Source organism: Pongo pygmaeus, chromosome 9 (genome assembly GCF_028885625.2).
Source record: "Pongo pygmaeus isolate AG05252 chromosome 9, NHGRI_mPonPyg2-v2.0_pri, whole genome shotgun sequence".
In the NCBI taxonomy this organism is placed as follows: domain Eukaryota; kingdom Metazoa; phylum Chordata; class Mammalia; order Primates; family Hominidae; genus Pongo; species Pongo pygmaeus.
In genome coordinates this window covers 102,325,950-102,353,454 of record NC_072382.2, presented here as the reverse complement: position 1 = coordinate 102,353,454, position 27,505 = coordinate 102,325,950, and the positions used below count along the sequence as shown (strand labels likewise).

Sequence of the window (27,505 nt, the reverse complement as noted above, 5' to 3'; positions counted from 1 at the left end):
TCCTCGATTTCCTGACACTAAAAACTCACCTACAGCCCCCTCTGCTACCTATCCTAGTTTATCTCCCTTTTTCCAGAGCATATATCACCATCTGATAATACATTTTGACGTTCTTCTTTGTTATGTCTGTTTCTGACAACTAGAAGGTAGAAGCTCTTTTTGACCAGAGTTGTATTCTCAGTTCTGGAACAATATCCAGCCCAGAGAAAGACATTAATAAATATTTGTTGAAAATAAATTATTGCTATCCTTTCCAACTACTTCAGTGTAGAAAATCCCATAAATTTCGTCTGTTTTGTAAATAAAAATGAAACTATGCTATGGTCCACCATCCACTTTGCTATAAAGTTTTCCAAATCCTACAGTTTACAGATTGTGTCTTTAAGCAAAAGATATAAGCAGAACCTGGCTGAACCTATTATTAATGTGTTCACTATATGAAGGCTCATTGATTCATAAGAAACTGAAGAGAGGGCCAGGCACAGTGGCTCATATCTGTAATCCTAGCACTTTGGGAGGCCTAGGTGGGCGGATTATTTGAGCCCAGGAGTTTAACACCAGCCTGGGCAACATGGGGAGAGACCCCATCTCTATGAAAAGCAATAAAAATATAACATTAAAAAATTGTTTTAAAAAAGAAATTGAAAAGAAATCAGTTTTTGGTAGCAGTTTTTAAGTATAAGCTCCATAAATGAGGTAGTGAACCTAGGGCTAATCATTGACACTGTCCAGCAAAGTACACAGTCACAGAAGACAATCAAATCAAGACATCTGGGCTGGGCTCAGTGGCTCACGCCTATAATCCCAGCACTTTGGGAGGCCGACGCAGGCGGATCACTTGAGGTCAGGAGTTTGAAACTAGCCTGGCTAACATGGTAAAACCCCATCTCTATTAAAAATACAAAACTTAACCAGGCATGGTGGTGCACTCCTATAATCCTAGCTACTCAGGAGGCTAAGGCAGGAGAATCACTTGAGCCCGGGGGAGTTGCAGTGAGCCGAGATCACACCACCGCACTCCAGTCTGGGTAATAGAGCAAGACTCCGTCTCCAAAGCAAAAAAAAAAAACAAAAAAAAAACTCAAGACATTCGAGGCAGAAGCAACGTAGATCACCTACTCCATGAATTCCCAAATTCTAGTCATTCACATTCTACTTCCACGATTTTGGCCATGGCCATGTCCTACATTTTTCCTTATAAATGGATTTACTTCTTTTACTAAGCATCCTACAAAGCAACAATTTTCATTAAATCCAGAGTTGTTCTGTATCCAATACACATTGAAATAAATATGGAACGACTAACATTTAAACTGTTCATTCTGGCCAGGCACGGTGGCTCACGCCTATAATCCTAGCACTTTGGGAGGCTGAGGCGGGCGGATCACCTGAGGTCAGGACTTCGAGACCAGCCTGGCCAACATGGTGAAACCCTACACTTAAAATACAAAAATTAGCTGGGCGTGGTGGCGCATGCCTGTAATGCCAGCTACTGAGGAGGCTGAGGCAGGAGAATCACTTGAACCCAGGAGGCGGAGGTTGCAGTGAGCCAAGGTTGCACCACTGCAGTCCAGCCGGGGTGACACAGCGAGACTCTGTCCCCACCCATCAAAATAAATAAAATAAATAAATAAATAAAATGTTCATTTTATTGCTGGTGGTTTCCATTTTACACTTTGGGAAATGCTGAACACTCCTCATTTATAAAAAAGAAAACAAAGTCTCAAGGAGCTTAAAGCTTTACTAGATGTCAATAATTAATTAGGACCTAGACTTTCCCAGTTTGTGTTCTGGTTTCCTGCTGACCCTGAAAACACATGTTATTTTATTTGCATCACTTACGTAGTATTCTGTTACCTGTAGTAACAGAAATAATTCTGTAGGTAAAACGTAAAGTGAATAGAATTAAAAGTCTCAGATGGGAGGGGATATTTTATTTTCCCTCAATAGAAATAAAGCAACTACTTATGTAGCACAGTTTTTTTCCACCAAGGCAGTTAGATATGGTTATGCAAATGAAGAGTACATCAGTTTTTCAAACAGCAGTATATCTTGCTGTTGAAAATATATGAAAGATACAAAGGTTTGGTAGAAGTCTGGAATGTAAAAAAGGTAAGGTTTTCATAGGGTGGCCACATTTTCCAAATGAAAAAAGGAAATACACTAGCTACAGGACCAGCCTGTGGTTAACCACTACACTAGTAAAAACAAGTTAACCAAATTGCTACCAGTTGAATTATTACAGTAAATTATCTTGTCTAGTATAGTCAGGGGAAAAAAGAATGTTGGTTAAAACCATTCTTTTGAACTGACTCATTGATTGGTTTTCTATTTATTTAGTTCCCCTTTACTATCTTTATATATTTTTTTAATTTTACACATGTAAGTCCTGCACATCCTTTGTTTAGTTATCCTTGAGTCTCTTATTTTTTTGCCACTTTTTAAAGGTTCTGTTCAGAAATATAATTAATTTACATCTATTAACCTGGCTAACCTCTCTTACTTATCTCTAATAATTTATAGATTATTTGCAATTTTCTATGTGGAAAATCATATCATAATATGACAATTTTGTTTCTTTCATTTTAAGTCTTAGATTTTTATGCCTTTGGCTTCTCTTTTTTTTTGGAGACAGAGTCTCGCTCTGTCACCCAGGCTCGAGTGCAGTGGCACAATTTTGGCTCACTGCAACTTCCGCCTCCTGGGCTCAAGTGATCTTCCCACCTCAGCCTCCCAAGTAGCTGTGACACCACGCCCAGCTAATTTTCGTATTTTCTGCAGGAACAGGGTTTCACTATGTTGCTCAGGCTGGTCTCAAACTTCTGGGCTCGTGTGATCCACCCACCTTGGCCTCCCAAAATGCTGGGATTACAGGAGTAACACAACACACTCAGCTTGCCTCTGGTTTCGTATTACTGAACAGACTAGAGGCCCTCCAAAACAATTTTGAATTTAAACAGTAATAGTGTACATCTTTGTGTGACTCCTAATTTTTAAGTAAATGTTTCCAAGGTTTGAGTGAATTGATATGTTTCTAAGTCTTGTAAAATTTCATACACAACTATCATAGTATTCTGTTCAAATGACAATGTTAACCGGAAATTTCTTAAGGTCTTTGCCATATTATAATAGACAAGAGTTGGAATGATTGCCCAACTCACAATAATTCCTTTGTTTCCGAAAATAGCTCTATATTCAAAGGAAAGTCTATGCAATACATTCTGTCCCTTTAACCTTGGGTAATTGGTCAAGCGTCTTTAAGTGACCTTAGCTGGGCCAATCAGAGCCTCTCCTACATTTCTTTTTCTCTTTTTCTTTCTTCTTCATCTTGTCTTAAAATGAAAAACTAGACAATCCTATCTAGAAACAATTTCTGTGAGGTTTAGTACAATGTTTGTGACTCACCATGTGCAAGAAGCCAGCTAACAGAATGAGGCCGATAAGCAAATGAGAGGCAGAGATAAAAAACCTCTTAGAGGCCTTAGAATTTGTGATTCTGGCTATTTCTTAATCCCACAAGCAATGTGGGCCCTCTCACAGATAAATGAGATGCCCCAATGTCTTTCCAATCAATTTCCTGTTTGACTTGCAAATGAGTATCCTGGGTGACACACAGATAAATCACAGGATGAAGAAACATAGCATCTTGATAAGAACCCCTAAGAGTTAGGCTTTTCAAATTATGAATCCTGATTCCAGGAAAAAGGGAACATTTATGAATAATTTGTTATTTTTAATTACTATTATAACAAGTACAATGTAATGAACTATTTACTATAATTTTATGAGGTATTACATTGGGAGAAATTGTCAGTAAAGAATACACCCGATTTCTAGTTATTTTTTATAGTTAAGAGTGAATTTATAATTATCCCAAAAAAGTTTAATTTTAAAAAGCTTTTATTGCCCTTTCTTTTGAAATTAAATGTATCAAATTATCAAGTTAAATTTGCATTTCCTTCTGTAGTGCATAAATATACTCTATGGTTTAATCAGAAGTAAAGACAAAAATCATTGTGCTAACCAAAAAATGTTCCCTTATTTCTGAATATCTGGTTGGTCTATCAGCTGATATTTCCCATTCATCCATAGCTTTGTTACCATTATTTAAAATTTCCCCTCAGGATACCTTTTATAGGCATTTTGCTAGTCTACCTCATGCCTGTTTAGGTTTATTTTTTCTGTCCTTTAAAATTAAGTGCATCACCTAGATGTTAAAGTTTTAAGGGACAGTTACACAATAACTTTATATACATTTACCTTTTATAATATCAAAGTATCTTTGTGCTTCCCAAGTATCAAAGAAGAACATCAAAACATGGTTTATGAATGGGATAAAGACTAGCACTTCCCCAGCTGTACCAATGGAAAGCGATGGCCAACAGTAGAGAGTAAATGTATTTCCAAAAGTGCAAAGATAAAAATGGAAAGATTTCAACACGATGTGCAATTATAAGACTCCAAATTAAAACTTATGAAACTAGGATAAATGCCAAAGGCAGGAAAATGAAAGAACTAGAGATGCTAGGAAAGAGACCAGAAGGGCAGGTGTTGTGTGGCAGCTCATATTCATAGCCAAACGCAACAAAACACCTTAACACCCAAAGATTCATAGGAAAACAGAAAAACTTAAAAAAAAAAAAGAAAAACTCAATACAGTTTATATCTCGACAGGAAAAGAGTCAGAAGAATATGAAAGTACTTTATTCAGAGCATCCTATTTTAAACTAATTGCTTTTTCAATAGCACTATCTGGTTAAAAAAAGTTCCCTTTAAATTCTTCCCTGCAGTCAATGTCAAATATAAAAACAAATGGGGGGCAGGGTGGGTCTTGGGAAACAGGAAAGTAGAAAGACTGGATGACTATTTGCACGTATGCATCTACAAATCTTTAAATTTAGCAGTTGAATACATAACCATGAAATACCAGCTATGAGACTAGCATTAATCGTAAGAAAAAAAATTCATGCCCAGATGATTATAAAACTGGATAGCAAAACACAAACATATTTTAAAATTAGTGTCAACTCAGTTCTCTATGTTGACTGTGTGCTATGACAGCAGAACTCCTCATAGCATACAACCTGAATTTTACTAAGGAAAAATACCACCTCCTTTCCAAGTATTATTTTGCAAGAGCTAGTAAAAAGCACCACAAAAAAAGTCTCAGTTCTATATCCTTTTTTTTTTCTTTTTCTTTTTTTTTTTTTTTTTTGAGACAGAGCCTTGCTCTGTCGCCAGGCTGGAGTGCAGTGGTGCAATCTCAGCTCACTGCAACCTCCACCTCCCGGGTTCAAGCAATTCTCCTGCCTCAGCCTCCCTAGTAGCTGGGACTACAGGTGCGTGCCACCACACCTGGCTAATTTTTGTGTGTGTGTATAGAGATATATATATATATATATAAAAAAATATATATCTATACACACACACATACATATACATATATATACGTACACACACTCTATATATATATATATATATATATATATATATAATTTTTTTTTTTTTTTAAATAGAGACAGGGTTTCACCACGTTGGCCAGGATGGTCTCAATCTCCTGACCTCGTGATCCACCCGCCTTGGCCCCCCAAAGTGCTGGGATTACAGGCGTGAGCCACCACGCCCAGCCCCAGTTCTACATCTTTAATTCCTCTTTAATATACTCTGTTAATGAGCAGTGAAATGGCTAAAAGGACACATGCCAGGGTAGGCTTCACTGTCTAAACACTGCATTATTTCTATTCTGAGGCATGTTTTGAATTTTGACAGACATTTGTAGTTATCATTGAGAGTCCTAAGTCATTTTCAGTTACAGACTCAAAAGATACAATCTATAAATATGAACACTTTCAGTTTTCTGAAATCCTAGCAATTGTCCTATTCAATTACTTCACACTAATGAATTTTTTTTCAAAGAGAGTTTATTTATCTGTCAGACTTAACCATAATGAATTAATTCAAACAATCTGAGAAATGGTGAAAAGAAAACTGATAATTCTCAACAATCACCTTTTCATTTTCTATCAAGGAGTTTGTGCTACGAAACACTACGCTAAATTTTGAACAACCAAGATGGTTTTCAGAACACCTAACATATATAAGGAAAATAGGAATACAAAAAAGATCAGATCTCTGACCACAAGGTGATTAAAATCAAAACTAAAAGAGAGAAGACATGGGATAGAACAGAACAATGAGCTGCAAGCCCCAACTCCTGGAACTGGTCCCATACGTAAAGTGTGGTCACTTACTAGAGGTCGACATCACACTGAGTGCTGTTTCAGATTGTTGTAAGGATCAAATAACATGTATATAAAAAGGCAAGACCCGGTGGCTCACGCCTGTAATCCTAGAACTTTGGGAGACCAAGGCGGGTGGATTGCCTGAGGTCAGGAGTTCGAGACCAGCCTGGCCAACGTGGTGAAACCCTATCTCTACTAAAAATACAAAAATTGGCCAGACGTGTTGGTGCACGCCTGTAATCTCAGCTACTCAGGAGGCTGAGGCAGGAGAATCTCTTGAACCTAGGGGGTGGAAGTTGCAGTGAGCCGAGATCATGCCATTGCACTCCAGCCTGGGCAACAAGAGCAAAAGTCTGTCTCAAAAGAAAAAAAAAAAGAAAATGTATATAAAAGCTCTTTGCACAATTAAAAAATACAAATGAGGGGCCAGGAATGGTGCCTCATGCCTGTAATCCCCAGACTTTGAGAGGCCAAGGCAGGTCAATCACCTGAGGTCAGGAGTTCGAGACCAGCCTGGCCAACATGGTGAAACTCCGTCTCTATTAAAAATACAAAAATTAGCCAGGTGTGGTGGCGGGCAGCTATAATGGCAGCTACTTGGGAGGTCAAGGCACAAGAATCACTTGAGCTCGGAAGGCAGAGGTTGCAGTGAGCCAAGACGGTGCCAACGCACTCCAGCCTGGGCAACAAAGTGAGACTTGTCCCAAAAATAAATAAATAAATAAACAAACAAACAAATAAAAAATTTAAAAATGAATTTTACGATTATTAGCACTAAAATATAAAAGCCACTATTATTGCAGTTGTGATAAACTGTATATGATCTACCACCTCTCACTCTTACCTTAATATTTCACCAGAAAACTGGAAATCAGGAGATGGAAAGCATCCACAATTCAGTAAATGTGAAAATCAGAACTTTATGCATGTAGGACATTGAGATGATTTATTATTCTTTTTTTTTTTTAATTTCAGGTGAAATCACTGCAGAAGAATGTTGCTATGGAGGCCAACATACCTAAAATTTGTTTCTAATAAAAGTTAACCTAAGACATACCAGAAACATAATCCGTTTTCCTACACGTGGAATTTTGGCATACTGTGCCTCATTTATCTGAGACAATAAAAGAAATTGTATTACTCCACAGATAATCGCACTTAAGCATATAACAGCACCAAAGCCAGAAACTTAAGATTAATCCATATCACCTATCGAGGGCATATTCGCAAAGCAAAGATGTATGGCAAAAATAATAAATAAAGGGAAATCTTTCATCAAGAGAAATGGGGATACGTAATTCTTTCAACATTTAAAATATTCTACTACTTCATAAATTCTGGGTTCAAGAATGGGGGAAAGACTTAAATAGGTTTGTCAGATTCACTGAACATTTTTAGATCTTACATGTCAAAATTTAATGTGGGAACTGTCAAAGGATTGATGGATAAAGCTTTCATAGAAATATATGCCTAAGTATTATCAGAGGCATTTGAACCACAGCAAGTCCATCTTGAATAGGGGTGGAGTAAAATAAGGCTGAGACTTAACTGGGCTACATTCCCAGGAGGTTGGGGATTCTTAGTCACAGGATGAGGAGTGAAGGCTGGCACAAGATACTGGTCATAAAGACCTTGCTGATAAAACAGGATGCAGTAAAGAAACCGGCCAAAACCCACCAATACCAAGATGGCGTCAAAAGTGACCTCTGGTCATCCTCATTGTTCATTATACATTAATTATAATGCATTAGCATGCTAAAAGGCACTCCCACCAGCACCATGACAGTTTATAAATGCCATGGTAACGTCAGGAAGTTACCCTACATGGTATAAAAAGGGAAGAGACCCTCAGTTCTAGGAAATGTCCACCCCTTTCCCAGAAAACTCCTGAATACTCCACCCCTTGTTTAGCATATAATCAAGAATTATAAGTATAGTCAGTTGAACAGCCCATGCCACTGCTCTGCCTACGAAGTAGCCATTCTTTTGTTTCTTTATATCTATACTTTACAGACTCGCCCCAAATTCTGTCTTGCACAAGGTCCAAGAACCCTCTCTTGGGATTTGGATCAGGATCCCTTTTCAGTAACAATATGATGAACTTACTGAAAATTAAGATAATTTCAAAACTTATGACTATGTTCTTCCCTTCTTCCCTAATTTTTGTAAGATATTGAAGTAATACATCTAAAGTATTACATATGGTATCAACAATATATGTTATTTATTGTTATTAATGGAATCTGTAATTGAAATAGAGTCTTACTTTGTGACACTGTGATTTATATGAAGGCTCTAGATCCCCACAGCATGGGTTCAAATCCTTGCGGTACCACATATTAGTTATGTGCCTTTGAGTTTCCTCTTCTTTGAAATGGGTATATTAATAGCATACACTTTGAAATGGGTATATTAATAGCATACACTTCTGAAGACTGCTGTTCATATTAAATTAGTTGAAACATATGAAGCAACTGCAGCAGTGCCTTGCACCTTGGAATGCTCAGTGTCAGTTGCTATCATCATCTAAAGCAGTGCTGCCCCATAGAAATACAATGCAAGGCACATAACAACAAACACATTTTAGGTGTTCAACAGACACATACTCCTGATGTCTAATGTACTGAGCACCACTAAGAGATTCTTCACATTTTTTGAGGCTCACACAAAAGCTCAAAATCAAATGATGTTACCAACACAGTTTTTTCTTTCTTAAATACCTATGCCGGGCGTGGTAGCTCATGCCTGTAATCCCAGTACTTTGGGAGGCTGAGGCGGGTGGATCACGAGGTCAGGAGTTCGAGACCAGCTTGGCCAACATAGTGAAAACCCATCTCTAATAAAAATACAAAAAATTAGCTGGGCATGGTGGCAGGCGCCTGTAATCCCAGCTACTTGGGAGGCTGAGGTTGCAGTGAGCCTAGATCGTGCCATTGCACTCCAGCCCAGGTGGCAGTGCGAGACTCTGACTAAAAAAAAAAATTAAACAATTAAAAAATAAACATCTAAAACTATTCTGATTTTACTCCCATTAACCTTTATTAACTTTATGTTTTAAAACAAAAGTGAAAGAAAAATGGAGGCCTTAATAGTCTTATAAAGAAAATATTATTTAAATTTTAATGAAGGTTATAAATTTTTCTTCTAAGTCCTCCTATAACTTTTTTTGTCCCAAAATAATACCCAGGCAGCTAGTTCATTTCAGGGAAGTACTTTCACTACTCAAGGATAAAAAGACAGGCAGGGCACAGTGGCTCATGCCTGCAATCCTAGCACTTTGAGAGGCCAAGGTGAAATCATTACTTGAGGCCAGGTGTTCAACACCAGCCTATGCAATATGGTGAGACCCACAATCTCTGAAAAATAAAAATAAAAAGATAAAAACTTGAAAATTAGCTGGCCATGGTGGCATGTGCCTATAGTCCTAGCTACTCAGGAGGCTGAGGCAGGAGGATCACTTGAGCCTAAGAATCCAAGGCTACAGTGACGAGCCCGGGTGACAGAGTGAGATCTTGTCTCTAAAAAAATATACAATTCTGGAAAACCTAAAGCAAAATTTGTAACTTACACAGGTCAAAGGCAAATGTGAAATGTTGTGGGCAATGATAGTTCTCATGTTCATCAAAATGAAAAATAGAAGAAATAAGTTCACTGGTATAAATTCTTTAAGATAAACCCTAGATAAAATATTTTGAAGTTGAAGCTTCCCCCATTGGTGACACAGATATAGCCAAGAAAAAAAATCTACATTGCTAAACACACAAGAAATCATTTGTCAAGGTCAGAGACTGTACTAGAAAGTGAGGGGCCCAGTGGTCAGACAATGATTGGAGGGTAAAGGAGGAGCATAAAGTGTACCAGATAATTTGGACCTTCTGTCCTAAGGAACGCTGCAGCCACTGGGTCCACAACCTATGTCTGTTATGGTGCCACATCTCTACTATATGCAAGTGAAGAAACGGGGCTTTGACCAAGCCATCCAAAAAGCTTTCTCTCAGTTCTCCTACTGATCTAATGTCTCCCTAAGAGGACATTAGACTCTACCTTGATTCTACCACATCTGATCAAACTGTGGACTCGATGAACCTCAGAGCTCTATCCTCCCACCCTTTCTCTTCTGTCTCACACTCTTAGCTTGGGTGAGCTCACCCATTCCTATAGCTTTAAATGCCTCACACATGTTGACAACTCCTAAATTTATATCTCCAGCCCCAGCTCCTCCCCTGAATGCTAGACCCATATATCTAGTTGCTCCCCAAACAAGGCTACTTAGATATACAGTACGCATTTAAATCTACCCAATTTTTTTTTTGTAGTAGAGATGGGATCTCACTATGTTGCCCATGCTGGTCTCTAACTCCTGGCCTCAAAGCCATCCTCCTGCCTTGGCCTCCCAAAGTGCTGAGATTACAGGCATCTTCATAAACAGCAACATCCCCCACCAGCTCCATTATTTTTCTTTTTAGCGTTTATCACCAGCAGACATAATTTGTTTAATGTTTGTTTCTTCCCCTTAGAATGCAAGCTTCATGAGTGAAGGTATTTCTGTTATAATGTTAGAACTCAAGGGGACTAAACTAAGGCTATATGGAAAGGGCAGGAGGCCAGGGGAGATATGTGGGATGAAGCCTGCGTGACAAGAAGGAGCCAATCATGACAGGATATGGACGAGGATGTTCAAGGTAGAGGAAAGGACAAAACTGTAAGTTCAAAAGAAGCCTGTAGTGACACACAAAGAGGAATAGAAAGAAACCCATAGGGCTGGAGAACAGGCAAGAGGGAGTGTATCAAGAAGGGACAGGCTAGGCTCAGTGGCTCATGCCTGTAATCCCAGCACTTTGGGAGACCGAGGTGGGTGGATTACTTGAGGCCAAGAGTTTGAGACTAGCCTCGCCAACAGAGTGAAACCTCATCTCTACTAAAAAAACAAAAATACAAAAATTAGCCAGGTGTAGTGGCGTGCGCCTGTAGTCCTAGCTACTCAGGAAGCTGAGGCACGAAAATCACTTTAACCTGGGAGGCGGAGGCTGCAGTGAGTCAAGATCGCACCACTGCACTCCAGCCTGGGAGACAGAGCAAGACTCTGCCTCAAAAAAAAATAAATAAATAAAGAAGGGAGAAATGGGGGTGGATGAGGTTCCAGGGATTTAAGGGGAGGCACTATCACCTCCAGTGGCATGGAGGCAAAAGAGTCAACTTCACTATTTCAATACAAACAACAAAGAAGAGGTTACCTAGATCTCTTCTAGAAAGCCACAACCTAGCATTTCATCCTTTTCCAGGGAATTCTCTTGTTATGTTAACATTGGTTCAAATTAATTTTGAACAGCCTAAGACAAAATGGTGGCATCTGCAAAGCCAAGTTAGCTGTGATCTAAAGAAAAAGACTGGTTTCTATGGTGGTACAGAAACTGAGAAGACGTTACCACAAAGTTTACATGGTTTAGAAGCCCCTCTCTGTATTAGAGGTAGTCTGAGTCTGACCACAAAGACACCTAATCAATGACACCTTCTAACTCAAATCATTTAAGTGCTGCATTTTATGTGGAAAAATTCTAGCATTTCCAATAAAGACACACTTTTTAAAAAGCATACATCAATAATCGATACCAGATCCTCACCTTTTAAGTAATAAACATTTTATTAAGGTCAGTACAAAGAGCTTTTAGATTATTTCTTATATTTGTGCCATTAAAATGCTGATCTCTGCCTAGCCACATGATGGCAGGTGTCAATCCACACTGTGGAAAATCCTGCATTATGGAAGGTGTATGAGATGTATGAGACAGAATAAACTATACCCTCCTCAAAAGGTTCTGAAACATACTTTCCATTATTTTCTCAGGTGCTTTTTTGTTGCATTAAAACTATGCATTTTAGCAGAAATGTAAAAACAAACAAACAAACAAAAAAACAACAAAACAAAACAAAATAAAAACCCTCAATATTAAAAGTTAGAAGGAGACAAGAGGAAGTTCCATTTCTAAAATCCATGTTTCTTTGGGCTCTTTTCTGCAAATAGTCATTAAACTACCAAGATGACATATTCATCTTCCTAAATATGGTAAATCTTCCTCATGCTGAGATTACAGGTATGAGCAACTGCGTTCAGTCAATATTTTTGTTTACTCATTGTTTCAACATACTGAAGACTTTGGTCAAACCTAACAAATACATACATAATACTCACGATTTATCAATAAAAAATATCTGAATTAGTGGTTTTATAATTAATTATATAGTCCCTTTACAATTTCCTGGTACACTAAAAATATTCTTCTCCCCCAAATAAAGCACTAATTTTTTAAATACAAGTTCTTTGACACATCCTTGTACAAAATCTCTCACCATCTATACATACAGGTTGAGCATCCCAAATCTGAAAATCTAAAATCCGGAATGTTCCAAAATCCAAAACTTTTTGAGTACAGACATAATGTTCAAAGGAAATGCTCCCTGGAGCATTCCCAATATCAAATTTTCAAATTTGAGATGCTTAGCCAGTAAGTATAATGCAAATATTCCAAATTTTTTTAAATCTGAAATCTAAAACATTTTTGGTCCCAAGCATTTTGGATAAGGGATATTAAACCTATACTATCATTGTTTTAATAACATCATATGACTGAAGTGTTAACTTATGTGACTGAAGTGTTAACTTATCACTGCAATATTTAGATTTGTGTGATTAGTGGTTATTTTGTATATAATCTGTGGAAATGCATTCCATTACACTTGTATCTAGAGTTTTTTTCATTACATTGCACATTCTTTATTTCAGATCCTTTCTGAAACAACAGGTAAAGCAATCAAAACCCACAGTATGATTTCACCCACGAAAGCAAAATATCTTCCCTGCCCCAACAACAGAAACATGGCCAAAAGAATAAATGAAATGAAGATCTTTGAAACACTAAGAAATGGGTGGTCAGATCTTCCTTCATCTCCATGGCTTATAAGATACTCTACCACATTCTTGAGCCATTTCCTCTCCTTGGTCTCTGTCCTTGACTCTGTCATCATACTGGATGATGTCAAGATCCTGTCCATAAAACATCCAAATCTCTGAGCTCAGCTTTATGGATTCCTAAGGCCTGTCTCCCAGCTCAGCTACATCCTAATCTCATCACTATCCAGACCAGCTCCAAAACCAAGCTCAGTACATTTCACAACTTCCCTGTCTTCCAACTCCCCTTTGTTCCCAGTGAACCTTCAACATCACTAAGTAGTTATGCTTGCCATCTCTGCTTTCTAAGGCTATCAATAACCTCCTGCCTCGATTATTGCTACACTTAACCAAGACCCATTTTCATATTATACAAATGCACGTCTCCTTAATCCAGCACCATTGTCTTCTGGGCCAACCATCAACTTGAATCTGATCCCCCAACTGTGCTTACTGTTTACAGTTCAGTATTGGGTATTCCTAGAAAAATCCACAAAAACATAGTAACTAGTCCATCCTTAACAGACTTATGATGGCTAACTTCAATTCCTCTTCATTGCTGACCATAGTCCCCTTACTCATCTTTTGAATAACTTACCCCCTTGGCTGTTCTAAACCATTTCTACAAACTCCTGGGCACATTAAATAACCACTCCTTCATAACACTGTTCTCCACTTGTCCACCAAACCATTTTACCATTTCACATTTCTACTATGTTTTTATCAACCCTCTCTTTCTTTTCTTCCACCTTAAAGGAAGAGCTTTTCCTCTGATGCCTACAAAGTCTCTTCAGTGCTATGAGAACATTCCTTTGGATCTCTTTCCTCCCAAAAACTACAACACATTTTCTTCTATTCTTTAAACCATCATATTTTCTAGAATTATAATGCATGGTACTTAGTCTATTGCTTTCCTGAACTATTTACACAAGATCTGAATCACAGCCTCGCCAACCAGAACTATTTCCTTTGGCTCCATTACTCTTCTAATGCTTAATTTTCACATCTTTCTAACCTCTCTTTCCCATTTCTGTCATCAGATGCTCTTGTTGAACACAAGTGCACATACTATCCAATTCTCCCTGTGGAAGTTAGACTTCTTTGATACAGTTCACAGAGGTAGAGTAAGGATCACATATAAAGCGCTTAAAACAGCATACTATTTAGGCTTCAAAACTCAGGTCAAAGTCACCTTCACAGAAAACCTGTCTTTGCCCCACTAGAAAAGGTCAGTCTCCCATAAAAGTATACACATTTCTAGTAGTACAGGTCACACTGCATGGCTGTCTCTCTGGCACTGGGACTAGACCCATGTAGGCTAATGTTTCCTAAATGAATGTGGTCATCCCACCACCAGCCAGAACATTTCTTCCCCACCTCATCTCTTTCTCACATGGCTGCCAAAGTAATATCACCTGAATTGTACTTTAATTCTCTCATTCTTCTCTCCAAAAACTTCTGGGAATTCTCCCATTGCCTATAACAAACATAAAAACTTCTAGGCCTAGCCCTGAAACCCTGCATATGACCACAACTATTAATTAACCTTCTACTAATCCCTTCTAAGAACCATCTGCCTTATTCCACAACTTATACAGAACTGTCTCCCACTTTGGGGCCTCTGTCCAAGTTCATTTCTACAACTGCCACGACCTACTTGTGTGATCCTTCCCCAGCTCAGGCAATGTACCCTCTGAGTCAAAGGCACCTTACTAACACCCACCTTCCTCAAATGGCTTTCTCTTATCAGTTCAGAAAAATAATACCATACTGTGTCACAGTCCCAGAGGATTCAGTCCACACGTGAGTATTATACTGACCAGGCATACCTCAGAGATATTGTGGGTTCAGTTCCAAGCTACTGCAATAAAGTGAATATCACATTAAATATAAATAAAATATATAAAGTATATAAGTTCAATATATGAATATGTGTAAATATATATAAAGCAAGTCACATGAATTATTGATCCCAGTGCAAACAAGTTATATTTATGTAATATTGTAGTCTACTGAGTGTGCAATAGTGTTTTGTCTAAAAAATGGTGTACATACCTTAATTTAAAAGTATTTTCTGCCTGAAAAATGCTAACAATCATCTGAGCCTTCAGCAAGTCATCATCTTTTTGATAGTGGAGGCTCCTGTCTTGAAGCTGATGACTGTTAACTGATCAGGGTGGTGGTTGCTGAAGGCTGGAGTGGCTGTGGTAATTTCTTAAGACAACAATGAAGTCTGTAGCATTGATTGAATCTTCCTTTCACAGAAAATTTCTCTGTAGCCTGAATTACAGTTTGATAGCATTTTACCCATGGTAGAACTTCTTTCAAAATTGAAGTCTATCTTGTCAACCCTGCTACTGCATTCTCAACTAAGTTTATGTAGTCTTCTAAATTCTTTGTTGTTATTTAACAATATTCACAGTATCTTCACCAGGAGTAGATCTGATCTCAAGAAACCATGTATTTTGCTTATCCATAGGAAGCAACTCCTTATCCATTTAAGTCTCATCATGAGATTGCAGCAATTCAGTCACACCTTCAGGCTCCACTTCTAATTCTAGTTCTCTTAAATCTTCCATCACATCTATAGTTACTTACTCCACTGAGTCTTGAACCTCTCCAAGTCATCCATGAGGGCTGGAATCAACTTCTTCCAAACTTCAGTTGATATTTTAACCTCTTTATGAGCAGGAATCACTAGAATCAACTTCTAATGATGAATCCTTTCCAGAAAGTTTTCAATTTACTTTGATGAGCTCCATCAGAGGAATCAAAATCTATGGCAGCTATAGCCTTGCAAAAATGTATTTCTTAAATCATAAGACTTGAAAGTCAAAATTACTCCTTGATCCATGGGCTGCAGAATGAATGTTGTGTTAACAGACATTAAAACACTAATTTCCTTGCACATCTCCATCATAGCTCTTGGGTGACCAGGTACATTGTCAATGAGCAGTAATATTTTTAATGCTATCTTTTTTTTTTTTTCCTGAACAATAGGTCTCAACAGTGGACTTAAAATACTCAGTAAACCATGCTATAAACTGATGTGCTCTCATCCAGGCTCCATGTTCTATAACTAGAGCCCAGACAAGGTAGATTTAGCACAATTCTTAAGGGCCCTAGGATTTCTGGAATGGTAAATGAGCACTGGCTTCAGCTTAAAGTCACCAGCTACATTAGCACCTAACACGAGAGTCAGCCTGTCCTTTGAAGCCAGACACTGACTACTTTTCTTTTATTGCTATGAAAGTCCTAGATGGCAACTTCTTCCAAGGGAAGGCTGTTTTGTCTACATTGAAATTCTGTTGTTTAGTATAGCCACCTTCATCTACGATCTCAGCCAGATCTTCTGGATAACTTGCTGCAGCTTCTATATCAGCACTTGGCTGCTTCACCTTGCATTTTTATGTTATGGTGATGGCTTCTTTCCTTAAACCTTATAAACCAACCACTACTAGCTCCAAACTCTTCTTCTGCAGCTTCCTCACCTCTTTCAGCATTCATAGAATTGAAAAGAGTTGGGCCGGATGCAGTGGCTCACGCCTGTAATCCCAGCATTTTGGGAGGCCAAGACAGGCTGATCACGAGGTCAGGAGTTCAAGACCAGCCTGACCAACATGGTGAAATCCCATCTCTACCAAAAATACAAAAATTAACCAGGCGGGTGGGGTGCACCTATAATCCCAGCTACTCAGGAGGCTGAGGCAGGAGAATCGCTTGAACCCAGGAGGCGGAGGTTGCAGTGAGTAGAGATTGCGCCACTGCACTCCAGCCTGGACAACAGAGTAAGACTCTGTCTAAAAAAAAAGAATTAAAAAGAGTTAGGGACTTGTTCTCGATGGGCTTGACTTAAGGAAATGTGGCTAGTTTGATCTTCTATCCAGACCACTAAAATTTTCTCCATATCAGTAATAATGCTATTTTGTTTTCTTATAATTTGTGGGTTTAATAGACTAGTACTTTTAATTTCCTCCAAGAACTTTCCTTTGCACTCACCACTTTGCTAACTATTTGTTTCAAGAGGCCTAGCTTTAAGCCTGTGTCAGGTTTTGACATGCCTTCTTCACCAAACTTAAATCAGTTCTACCTTTTGGCTTAAAAAAGTGAGAGACACATGACACTTCCTTTCACTTGAACACTTACAGGCCATTGTAAGGTTTTTAGTTGGCCTAATTTCAATATATTTATGTTTCAGGCAATAGAGAGATCTGAGGACAGGAAGAGAGATGGGTGAATGGCTGGCTGGTAGAACAGTCAGAACACACTCACCATTTATTGATTATGTTCACAGTCTTATTTGGGTAGTGTCTGTGGAGTCCCAAAAAAGTCCTAATAGTAACCCCAACATTCACTCATCACAGGTCACCACAACAGATATAACACTAATGAAAAAATTTGAAACATTGTGAGAATTACCAAAATGTGACACAGAGACAGAAAGTACACACATGCTGTTAGAAAAATGGTGCCAACAGACTTGCTCAATGCAGGTTACCAAAACCCTTAATTTGAAAACAAAAACAAAACGAAAGAAAAACAAAAACCACACATTATCTACAAAATGTGGTATAGTAAAGCACAAAGAAATGAAGTATGGCTGTATATGTGTATATAATCCCCCAAGTGGACAGTGAGGTCAGTTAAATCAGAGATAATGTCTTAGATAAGTCTGTAACCCTCACTGTAACTGACTATCAGCATCGTTATCACCATCAAAATGTATTTACTATGTGCCAGGTGCTGCTACAGATGCTTTCCAACAATCCTGTGGGATATATACTACTATTTTTCCCATATTACAGATGAGGACATTGCATCATAGAGAACATCACAGATATTTGAAAACACTGGGCATAAAATTATATTTTTGAATGGATAAGTGTTTCACCAATAACTATGCTCTAATGCCTTTGCATATATTCATCCACCAATCTAGGATGTTTTCCCTGTCCTTCCCAGCCTAACAAAATTCTCCCAACCTTCAGGGTTCAACTCAAACGTTACCTTTTAACACTACCCTGGCAAGTTCCTCCTTCCATGAATTGTCTCAAACATTTGAAACATGTCTGTATTATAACACTGAGGTTGTTATAACCTCTAAATGTTTGCTGAATTAGAATGGGTTTCTTAATGGCAGTCTGATCAATATTTTTAATCCTCAGAACAGTAAATGGCAAGCAAAATAAAGGTAATTTACATATGCCAAGCATATAATTAGAAAAAAATGGTATATCTTATTAGCAATATATAATAATTATAGTCACAAATCTTTTCAAAAGTACATGTAAAAATTAGTAGATGTGTCAAATCATAAGGCCTTGTATAAAGTTCTCTAGTTCAGGAGGTCCATTCTTTCTCTTTAATATGTTGAAACAAAGCAATATTCTTAAGAAATACAGAACAGACTTACCAGTCTTCGCCTTTCTTCTTCTACTGCAATGAGTAGTCTTGCAAATTCTTTTAGTGACTGAGCTGTTTGGAAAAAAAAAATGCAAAGCATTAATATTTTCATTGCTAATAACAAGAAGAAACATTACAAGGAAGCTGGTTATTAATTTGTATATAGTATATTCTGTATACTATTAATTTGTATATATTATATTATGTGATTTTATGTCTATATAACCATAAAAGAATATACAATAGGATCCTAATCACTAACAGCTATGGATCAGAGATGTATGTACAAATTAAGGCTTAGCAAGTACCAACAATATTTTTTCTTCAAAGACATTGGAGGAAATATAGCTTATATATTTAATATGTAAAACGTACACATACATTGATAAACATAGCATTGAAATCATTTGTAAGCAGTAACATACAAATAATCAAACATTTTTAAGTCTGTAAGGAGCAACAAATCTACTATTTTGTGTACTTAGTAGCAGCCAGTAACGCAAAATTTTCCACTGACTTCTAGAAGCTGAAGGGTCACAGATAATTGAAAACAGATTCCATATACTGAAGGGATCAACTTTACTTCTACATCCAAGGTATGTTAGATCTTTGCTGTTCAATTCAGTGTTAACATCAGCATCTTGGGAGTTTGTTAGAAATGCAGACTCTCAGGCCCCACCCCAGAATCTGCATTTTAACAAGATCCCCTGGTAATCTGTTTCTGTATTAAAGTTGAGAGGCCTGCTTTAGAAAACTATCTGTACCTATATTGCTTTACTTTTAGTAGGAATTGAACAAGAACAGCAATTTAAATTGAAATGGGAAAGATCAAGTACTCAGAAACATTGTGGGGGCAAATAAAAACTAATAAGCAAATAAATTAAAGGGAGGTTATAGTAGCATATTCTTTAAAAATGCATAGGTACAAATGGCAATTATGGAAGAGTAATTCACCTCTATCAATTTTTCATACCTAATGCTTAAAATGAATAATCAACCAAAGTTAGAATGTTTGGGTCACAAAAATGATAACACAAATAAACCTCTTCTATGTCGTCTTTTTTTTTTTTTGAGACAGGGTCTAGCTCAGTTGCTCAGATTGGAGAGCAGTGGTGAGATCACTGCAGCCTCGACCTCCCAGGCTCAAGCAGTCTTCCCACCTCAGCCTCCCAAGTACCTAAGGCTACAGGCGTGTACCACATCTGGCTAATTTTGTTTATTTATTTACTTATTTATTTTGTAGAGACAGGGTCTCACTATGTTGCCCAGCTGGTCTCAAACTCTTGGACTCAAGTGATCCTCCTGCCTCAGCCTCCCAAAGTCCTGGGATTACAGGCGTGAGCCATTGCACTGGGCCATACAGCCTTATTTGTTAGATTCCTAGTCACTTCCTTTCCCCATCTTAATACTGGAAACATCCTGTGAGACCAGAAGTTTAGTAATTCTGGCATAAAGCCAACAATAAAGACAAGTAAGTGAGAAAAACAAATCAAAAAGAACTCATTAAGGAAGATAAAAAATATTTTCCATTTAAGAATTAAAAATTCCAACTTAAAATGTTGTTTTCTCTTTTCAGAATTACTAGGCTTACACTAGCCAAACTGGTGTGAAATATTAAACCCTATGATTATTTCATATTGGATTTTTTTCAGAGTTACCATAACAGAAATCAATGGATTACTTGGGAGACTCAGGATAATCTAATAAACACATTGATGGTCTTTTCTTTAAAGTTTGGATAAAAGAGATCTCTTCAGAAATATTGGTATTAATGTTATAATACATTCCCGTTTTGACAACAGTTAGTTGAACAAAAACTTATTATATAAAGAATATTTTAACTGGAGTGTACAACAGCATATTATATTTTTGTGCTTTCTTTTGGTTAAAGTATTCCATCATTCTGGTAGGTATCTACTGCCACTGAAGCTGTTGGTTGGTGAGCTTGAAGAAGTCAACAAAACTCGGGATGCTGGAAGGCAATGATAACAGGTCTATAGAAAAAGAAGTCAAGAGGTAGGTCAGTTTGGGCTGCCTGAGTGTAACAATAAGTATGTTTTTTTAAAAAAGGAAAATTCCAGCCGGGCGCGGTGGCTCACGCCTGTAATCCCAGCACTTTGGGAGGCCGAGGTGGGTGGATCACGAGGTCAGGAGATGGAGACCATCCTGGCTAACACGATGAAACCCCGTCTCTACTAAAAATACAAAAAAAAATTAGCAGAGGGTGGTGGCGGGCACCTGTAGTCCCAGCTACTCCGGAGGCTGAGGCAGGAGAATGGCGTGAACCGGGAAGGCAGAGCTTGCAGTGAGCCGAGATCGCGCCACTGCACTCCAGCCTGGGCGACAGAGAGAGACTCGGTCTCAAAAAAAAAAAAGAGAGAAAATTCCAAGTCAATTGTTATTTCCTGAGAAAACAACGTTATACAAATAACACAATCACAATAAACTAAGTAGCTGACTTGTAACTAATATGTACAAAGTCACTACAATATAACATGAAAAACTGATTTTGCCAAAGTTGTTTTAACTATCGAGAGAATAGGAGAAAGGCATATGTAAAATAGTATGAAGTAAAGACATGTATGAAAACAGTACGAAGCCAAATGATAAATATCTAAAACTGAAAAACAAATTTTAAAAATAGCAGGACAATCATGGTCTTGAAAAAATTACAAGAAATGACTAAAAGTTCAACATAGTCTTTCTGAGAAATTAAAGTAAGTAGTAGGGACTGGCAAGGTAGGAGATTGCTAGGTTTCATTAATCCTAACAAAATCTATAACTTTTCAACATATAATGAAAAATAAAACATGCTACAAATGCTTTATTTTCATACTAGTCTAAATGCTAGGAGGACATAGATCCTTTATTTATTAAATTTCCCAAAGGGCTAAATAAATACCTAGTACATAGAAGCCTGTCAACTGCTATTTTGGAACAAATGAAAATATAACAATATTAGATTGGCAGGAGCACACTAGAACTTTCCATTTGGTCAAGTCAGGAAACGATCACTGGCTCATACAGCCCCAGGCTGTATTTCACTGGCTCCTGGGTATTGCCTCTAAGAACAGCTGAAGTCCACAGGCTTCCCCTAAGGTACCTCCTACCTCAAGAGCAAATCGTGAAGTTGTCTTAAATCAGATTTTGGTTACAAGTAAGAAAACAAGCTCTCATTTTGCTATTCTACTTTTTTGATCCTGTTTTCTATTTTACTTGAATGGTTTTCTGGTCTGTTTCCCATATGAACACTATTTATAGATTTAGTAAGATAATAGTTGATTATAATGGCAATGTCTGAGAAGAAAAATTTTAACATGCAAAAGCAATTGCATGTCTGGTTCCCCACAACAAAAACTCCTCTCCCTCCAGGAGTTTTCTGAGACTTGCCCCAATCTGACAACAAATTTTCTTCCCTCTTTTTTTTTTTGTTGATTTTTCAGGGAAAGGACTTCAAAAAACTACGACTGGGTCTCTTTAAATTTTGTAGTCTCAGTTCCAGAAAAGTACATATTTCTTGGTACAATGAAGACACTCATGTTTGTCATTTGCTCTATTAAAAAAAAATGTTGAGGACATTAAATATTCATTTTATGAATCAGTAACAGTGGCCTAACTTTTTAAGCCCATATCTGAAATTTTCCTCTAAATCCTTTCATTCATAATAATATCAAAGTATTGTGTTAATAGTTTTCTAGGCTTAACATAACACAGATCTTTCTGTGCTTTCTTGAACAGGAATTTACAATACCATAGAGCAGGTACAAGAATGTAAGGTATTATCATGTAAATTGCATTTTAAGAGAACAGGCTGATGGGGATCTCCAGTCACTTCCCTACCTGACCCACCCACAAAGTCTAACAGAAACCTCTGACACAAGCCAGGCAGATCCAAACTGCCTAGTGTGCCCCAGCAGCTCCCTAGACATGAGAGGCCAGGGTTAGAATTTCTGGTGCACAAGACCCAAAAATGCCCTAAGAGACCATGAAAACTGTAGAGTCTATTCTACACCAGACTTTGGGCAAAAAGCATACACAAAATAACTACCCCCAGCACCCATCACTGTGCTTTATACAGAATAGTTATTGAGTTTGTGTGAATGTTTGAGCCATTTATTCTCAGACTTTCCTTAAGCAAAATCTGGAAGTTACATGCACATTTCTAATACTCAATTATCAGCAATAATTCGTAATACCTCATATTTTATTTATCAATACTATTATTTACATGAATAACAACTACTTTATTATCTGGTTTTGGGGATCCAGACTAACATGTAATACAACAGCTTGTCCTAAAATTACAGATTTTAACCATATTTTTTATGACTTTTTTATGACATATGTCATATTTTTTATGACAAGAGCTTGATTTAGTCAGAGATATATTCTAAAACCAATACTTAATACACAGTAGACTGAAAATAGATGACCACTGAATGCATTTGGGAGTTTAACAATACATTTCCACAATCTATTTGCTCTACAAGGAGAAACATATCAACTCTTATTCTAGGATTCATGAAATATTATGAAAAGATAGGCCAGACACTTTGGGAAATTATATTAGCTATCTAAATTCCTGCCACCTGAATGAAACTTTCCTGACTATATTCAATACTAATCTCTCTCCCTTCCTGTCCATCTGGAGCATGAGATTACTAAAGAACAATCAAAATATAGTTTCACATATAAATTTTAACTTTCTAACAAATTATTGAGTTTAAGAATATTACCATAGGTTTCCTTTTTATCTCTACAACATAATATTGGAAAAACACTTTCAGAACAAAAAAAAAATCTATTACTCAAGTCTATTTATGACAGGTGCTGAGAGTATAAATGTTCACAAACACAATTGTTGAATCATACCTAGACAGTGAGGAAGTATGATGACAGCTTCTACATTTGCCAATATCATAAATTCTGAAACATTCCTAAACTGTCTAAAATACCTATTTTGTAGATTAATCTTTTTAGCAGGCTTAAATTCACACTACTATTTTTGCCTGGAAGACCTGTTTAATGTCTAAAAGTAGAATGAGAGAAAATTTTAAAAATTGCTGTGTTCATTGTTGACATAACTCCACTATCTTAAATACTAGTTAATATACCATCAAATGTTTCAACAATTGATCAGTTTGGGCTTTATATATTTTAAAACTACAATGAGAAGGGGAAAGCATGTCTCTCTTGTATCCAATTAACATTTATATCATAATCAGACAATGCTGGGTTAAAAATTTCTTCCAGAAATCTTTCTTTAAATTTAAATAGTATAAAACACATACCCAAAAAACAGTACAGATCATAAATTCAGTGACATATACAATTATGTCAACAGCACACTATATCACTTTATTAGACTGCACAAATTCCTTATGACCTTCTGTAAGGGAGATGGCTGCACTTTAGTCAGGAATAGGCCAAGGCGGCCTTCCAGTGCAGCATGACTCAGTGGGTTTGGAGCGCAGGCACACAACTCTGTACATTATGTAACCATGCAAGACACATTAGGTGATCACTCACGTGAGCACGTGCTTGGTTTGGAGCCACTACTGTCTGTAAAAGGTATAATTACCCTGCTAATGCTCACACCGAGACTCATGCCCATGGCTTGACTGCACCCATGGCTTGCTTGAACCCACAGCTCACTCACACCCAGAGAGAGAGTAAAGCCATATCAAAACTGTCTACGATCTTGCGAGCATTTTTTCCAGCTACCTGCCACTCATCCACCCACTCCCCTCGGTCCTCAGCTTGGGCTGGAACCTGAGACTTGACATAACACCCTCAGATATGCTACAATGGAGAACTGGGTCAGCAGTAAGAATTTAAATGTTGTTGTATCTCTAGGAAAACTTAAAAATCTATAGAAGTCTATAAAAGCCAGATTGAACCAATGCAATTACATTTTATAAGTCCAGATGATGCCCCAACAATAACCTTACTTTTCCATTTGGAAGACAGTGTAGGCTCTGTAAAGCCCTTTCTTAGTATCCTTCTGAACTGACATTTCATACAGAGTAGGAAACAAGTAGTAAAACATTACCACTTAAATTGGATATAAGCCAGAGCAGATGACTTGGTCATATGCTTCTAGATCTGGCCACACCAAGAAAAATAAGAGTAGGATAAACATACATAGCCAAGTGATACCCAGGATTATACTACAAAAGCATGCAATGATCTAAGGACCATCACATCAGTAGTTTATGCTTGGAACTTCCACTGAGAGAGTCTTAATTTTTTGAACACTTAAAAAATCAAAGGTAGCATACTGACTGCTGTATCCAATGGTAAATTTTAAGAACAATTTAATCCATAACCAAAATAAGAAGCACAATCAGTTTGTGGTATGCCTAAACAATAAATACCATGTCAGCAAAACAGGGTGAGTTTTATTAAAAGGGACACCAACTCTCCCACCAGATACTTGGTGTCTTTGGTAGCAATTAATACCCTCACTGATAGGCCATCCACTTTGCAATATTGGTTTTATTTGCAACCACAAATTCTAGTCATTATTTTCTAGGAGCCACAACATCAAATAAGATTTTTCTACTCCATTTCTGGCTTCAAGCTCCATGGATGCTCACTTGCAAAGTCAATAAATTGCTTCATATTAAATAAATCAATAGAAAAAAAAGTCACAGCCCTACTGACGAATACTGGCATGTCACTGTAAATACAACCTAGTACTTGGAGGCATACATCCTTCTTCTGATACTTCATAGTCCCTTGTAATCTAAAGGCTCACATGAAAAACACATGGAAATTTAGTTATCATTGAGGTATCTAAGTCTGGTTCTCCACAATGTCCTCCTTGTGGTCAGATTTTGCTTTTTAATTGCCAAACACAAATCAAAAACAGCGTCATCTTGAGAACACGCTCTGAAATCTTGCATTTAAATTATTTAATTATATCCTATCATCAAGGAATCCCAATGAAGCCATGCAATCAGATGAGTTAAGTTTAGGCAAATATGAGACATACCAAGTTGGAGGAGCTTACTGGACATTATTTGAGTAATTACAAAGTTGTTTAATATCATAGCATAGTTCCTAATTAAGTATAGGAAATAAGAAATGCACAGTCCACAAAAGAAAATGATAATAAAATTAAACTTTTATAAAGTTGAGAAGATACTCTGCATAGGGTTAGGGGCATCTCTGCCTCAGCACTTATCTATCTTGTCTATACTACAAGCACCTGTGCTGAATTTGGTCCCTCCAGCAATCAAACACCAATCCAGACTCTTCACAAGGCACATGTAAAGAATTCCTACTTTGGAATCCATTGGCTTACCATTGAGGGATTTCTTTATGCTTTCCCTTGTTCCTGTTTAACCTTTAACCATACTACCCAGACTCTTGGCAGGGGTTATGACCCATAGTCTAGCCTCCTTTTAAATTCTCACTCAGCCCCTGTTCCCTGTGCCTCCCTCCATGCCTGGGTTCTTGACATTGCACAGGTACCCAGGCACCAATCTGTGCTACACTTTAATCTTGTCTATCAATGTGGATCCCAACATGGCCTGCCAAACCACGTTTGGGCTGAGATTCAGAACTTGTGACCAAGTCTTTAATCTTTCGCTCTCTTCTGGTCTAACTGAATACTCTCATTTCTCTTATCCTCACCAGCATAACAACTTATATTAGTCTGTTTTCACACTGCTATAAAGAACTACATGAGACTGGGTAATTTATAAACAAAAGAGGTTTAATTGATTCACACTCCTACGTGGCTGGGGAGGACTCAGGAAACTTACAATCATGGCAAAAGACAAATGGGAAGTAGGCATGTCTTACATGGTGGCAGGAAATAGAGTACACATAGGGGAAACTGCCACTTTTTTTTTTTTTTTTTTGAGACAGAGTCCCACTCTGTCCCCCAGGCTGGAGTGCAGTGGTGGGATCTTGGCTCACTGCAAACTGCAAGCTCTGCCTCCCGGGTTCACGCCATTCTCCTGCCTCAGCCTCCCAAGTAGCTGGGACTACAGGCGCCCACCACCATGCCCGCCTAATTTTTTGTATTTTTAGTAGAGATGGGGTTTCACCGTATTAGCCAGGATGGTCTCGAGCTCCTGACCTCATGATCCACCGGCCTCAGCCTCCCAAAGTGCTGGGATTACAGGTGTGAGCCACCGCACCCGGCAAAACTGCCACTTTTAAACCAACAGACTTCACGAGAACTCTCTCACTATCACAAGAACAGCACGAAGAAAACTGCCCCCATGATCCAATCACCTTTCTTGACACAGGGGGATTATAATTCGAGATGAGATTTGGGTGAGGACACAGAGCCAAACCATATCACAGCTAGACTCAAAAGAAAGAAACCTGTAAGCCAGGGACTTGCCCCATAAGAGAAAGTGGCTGCTACTACTGCTCCAGACTGTTAGCATTACCTATGTAAATTAGTAATAATTATGATGACTGCAGGGTGAAAGTCACAGTAGATTATGGAAATAATTCTAAACTATATATCTAATAGTTTTTCCTTAGGATACTCTCCCAGAACTAGCTTAAGACAGCTTAGTAATACCTACTCTGTAGCTGCCAAACTATAAGGTAGTTTGAGAGTTCAGGTATATATACTCATATATATATATACTAGGCTTATATATATGGTAAGTGTATATATTTCACAAAAGCCAAATTTTGGCAAATAGATACATGCAAACACAAAAAGGACATTTCATTTTCACACAATTTCAAAACTTAATTTCTGCTGCCTTTTCCCTAGACTTCTTCCCACTATCTTATTACTTCAAATGAATTCTATCTGAATTCTTGAGAAAACTTTACTGAGATTTTTGTCAATGCAGTAAGTGTTGTTGGGCCTAATGAAGTCGTCAAGTCACATATTTGGTTTTCTTTGAAAGCACACTTAGTGTACTCATGAAAATGA

The 27,505-nt window shown here is 37.7% G+C and overlaps 1 protein-coding gene across 2 annotated transcripts in view; it reads right to left on the bottom strand.

Moving 5' to 3' along the window:
• The window catches only part of ARHGAP42 (Rho GTPase activating protein 42), a 315,580-nt gene that overhangs the window by 184,051 nt on the left and 104,024 nt on the right, over positions 1 to 27,505 (bottom strand). For both annotated transcript variants that reach the window (XM_054438876.2, XM_063671373.1), the window contains exon 3: positions 18,602 to 18,663. In XM_054438876.2, coding sequence (XP_054294851.1) covers positions 18,602 to 18,663 — 62 coding nt within the window. The remainder of the gene's footprint in view (positions 1 to 18,601; positions 18,664 to 27,505) is intronic.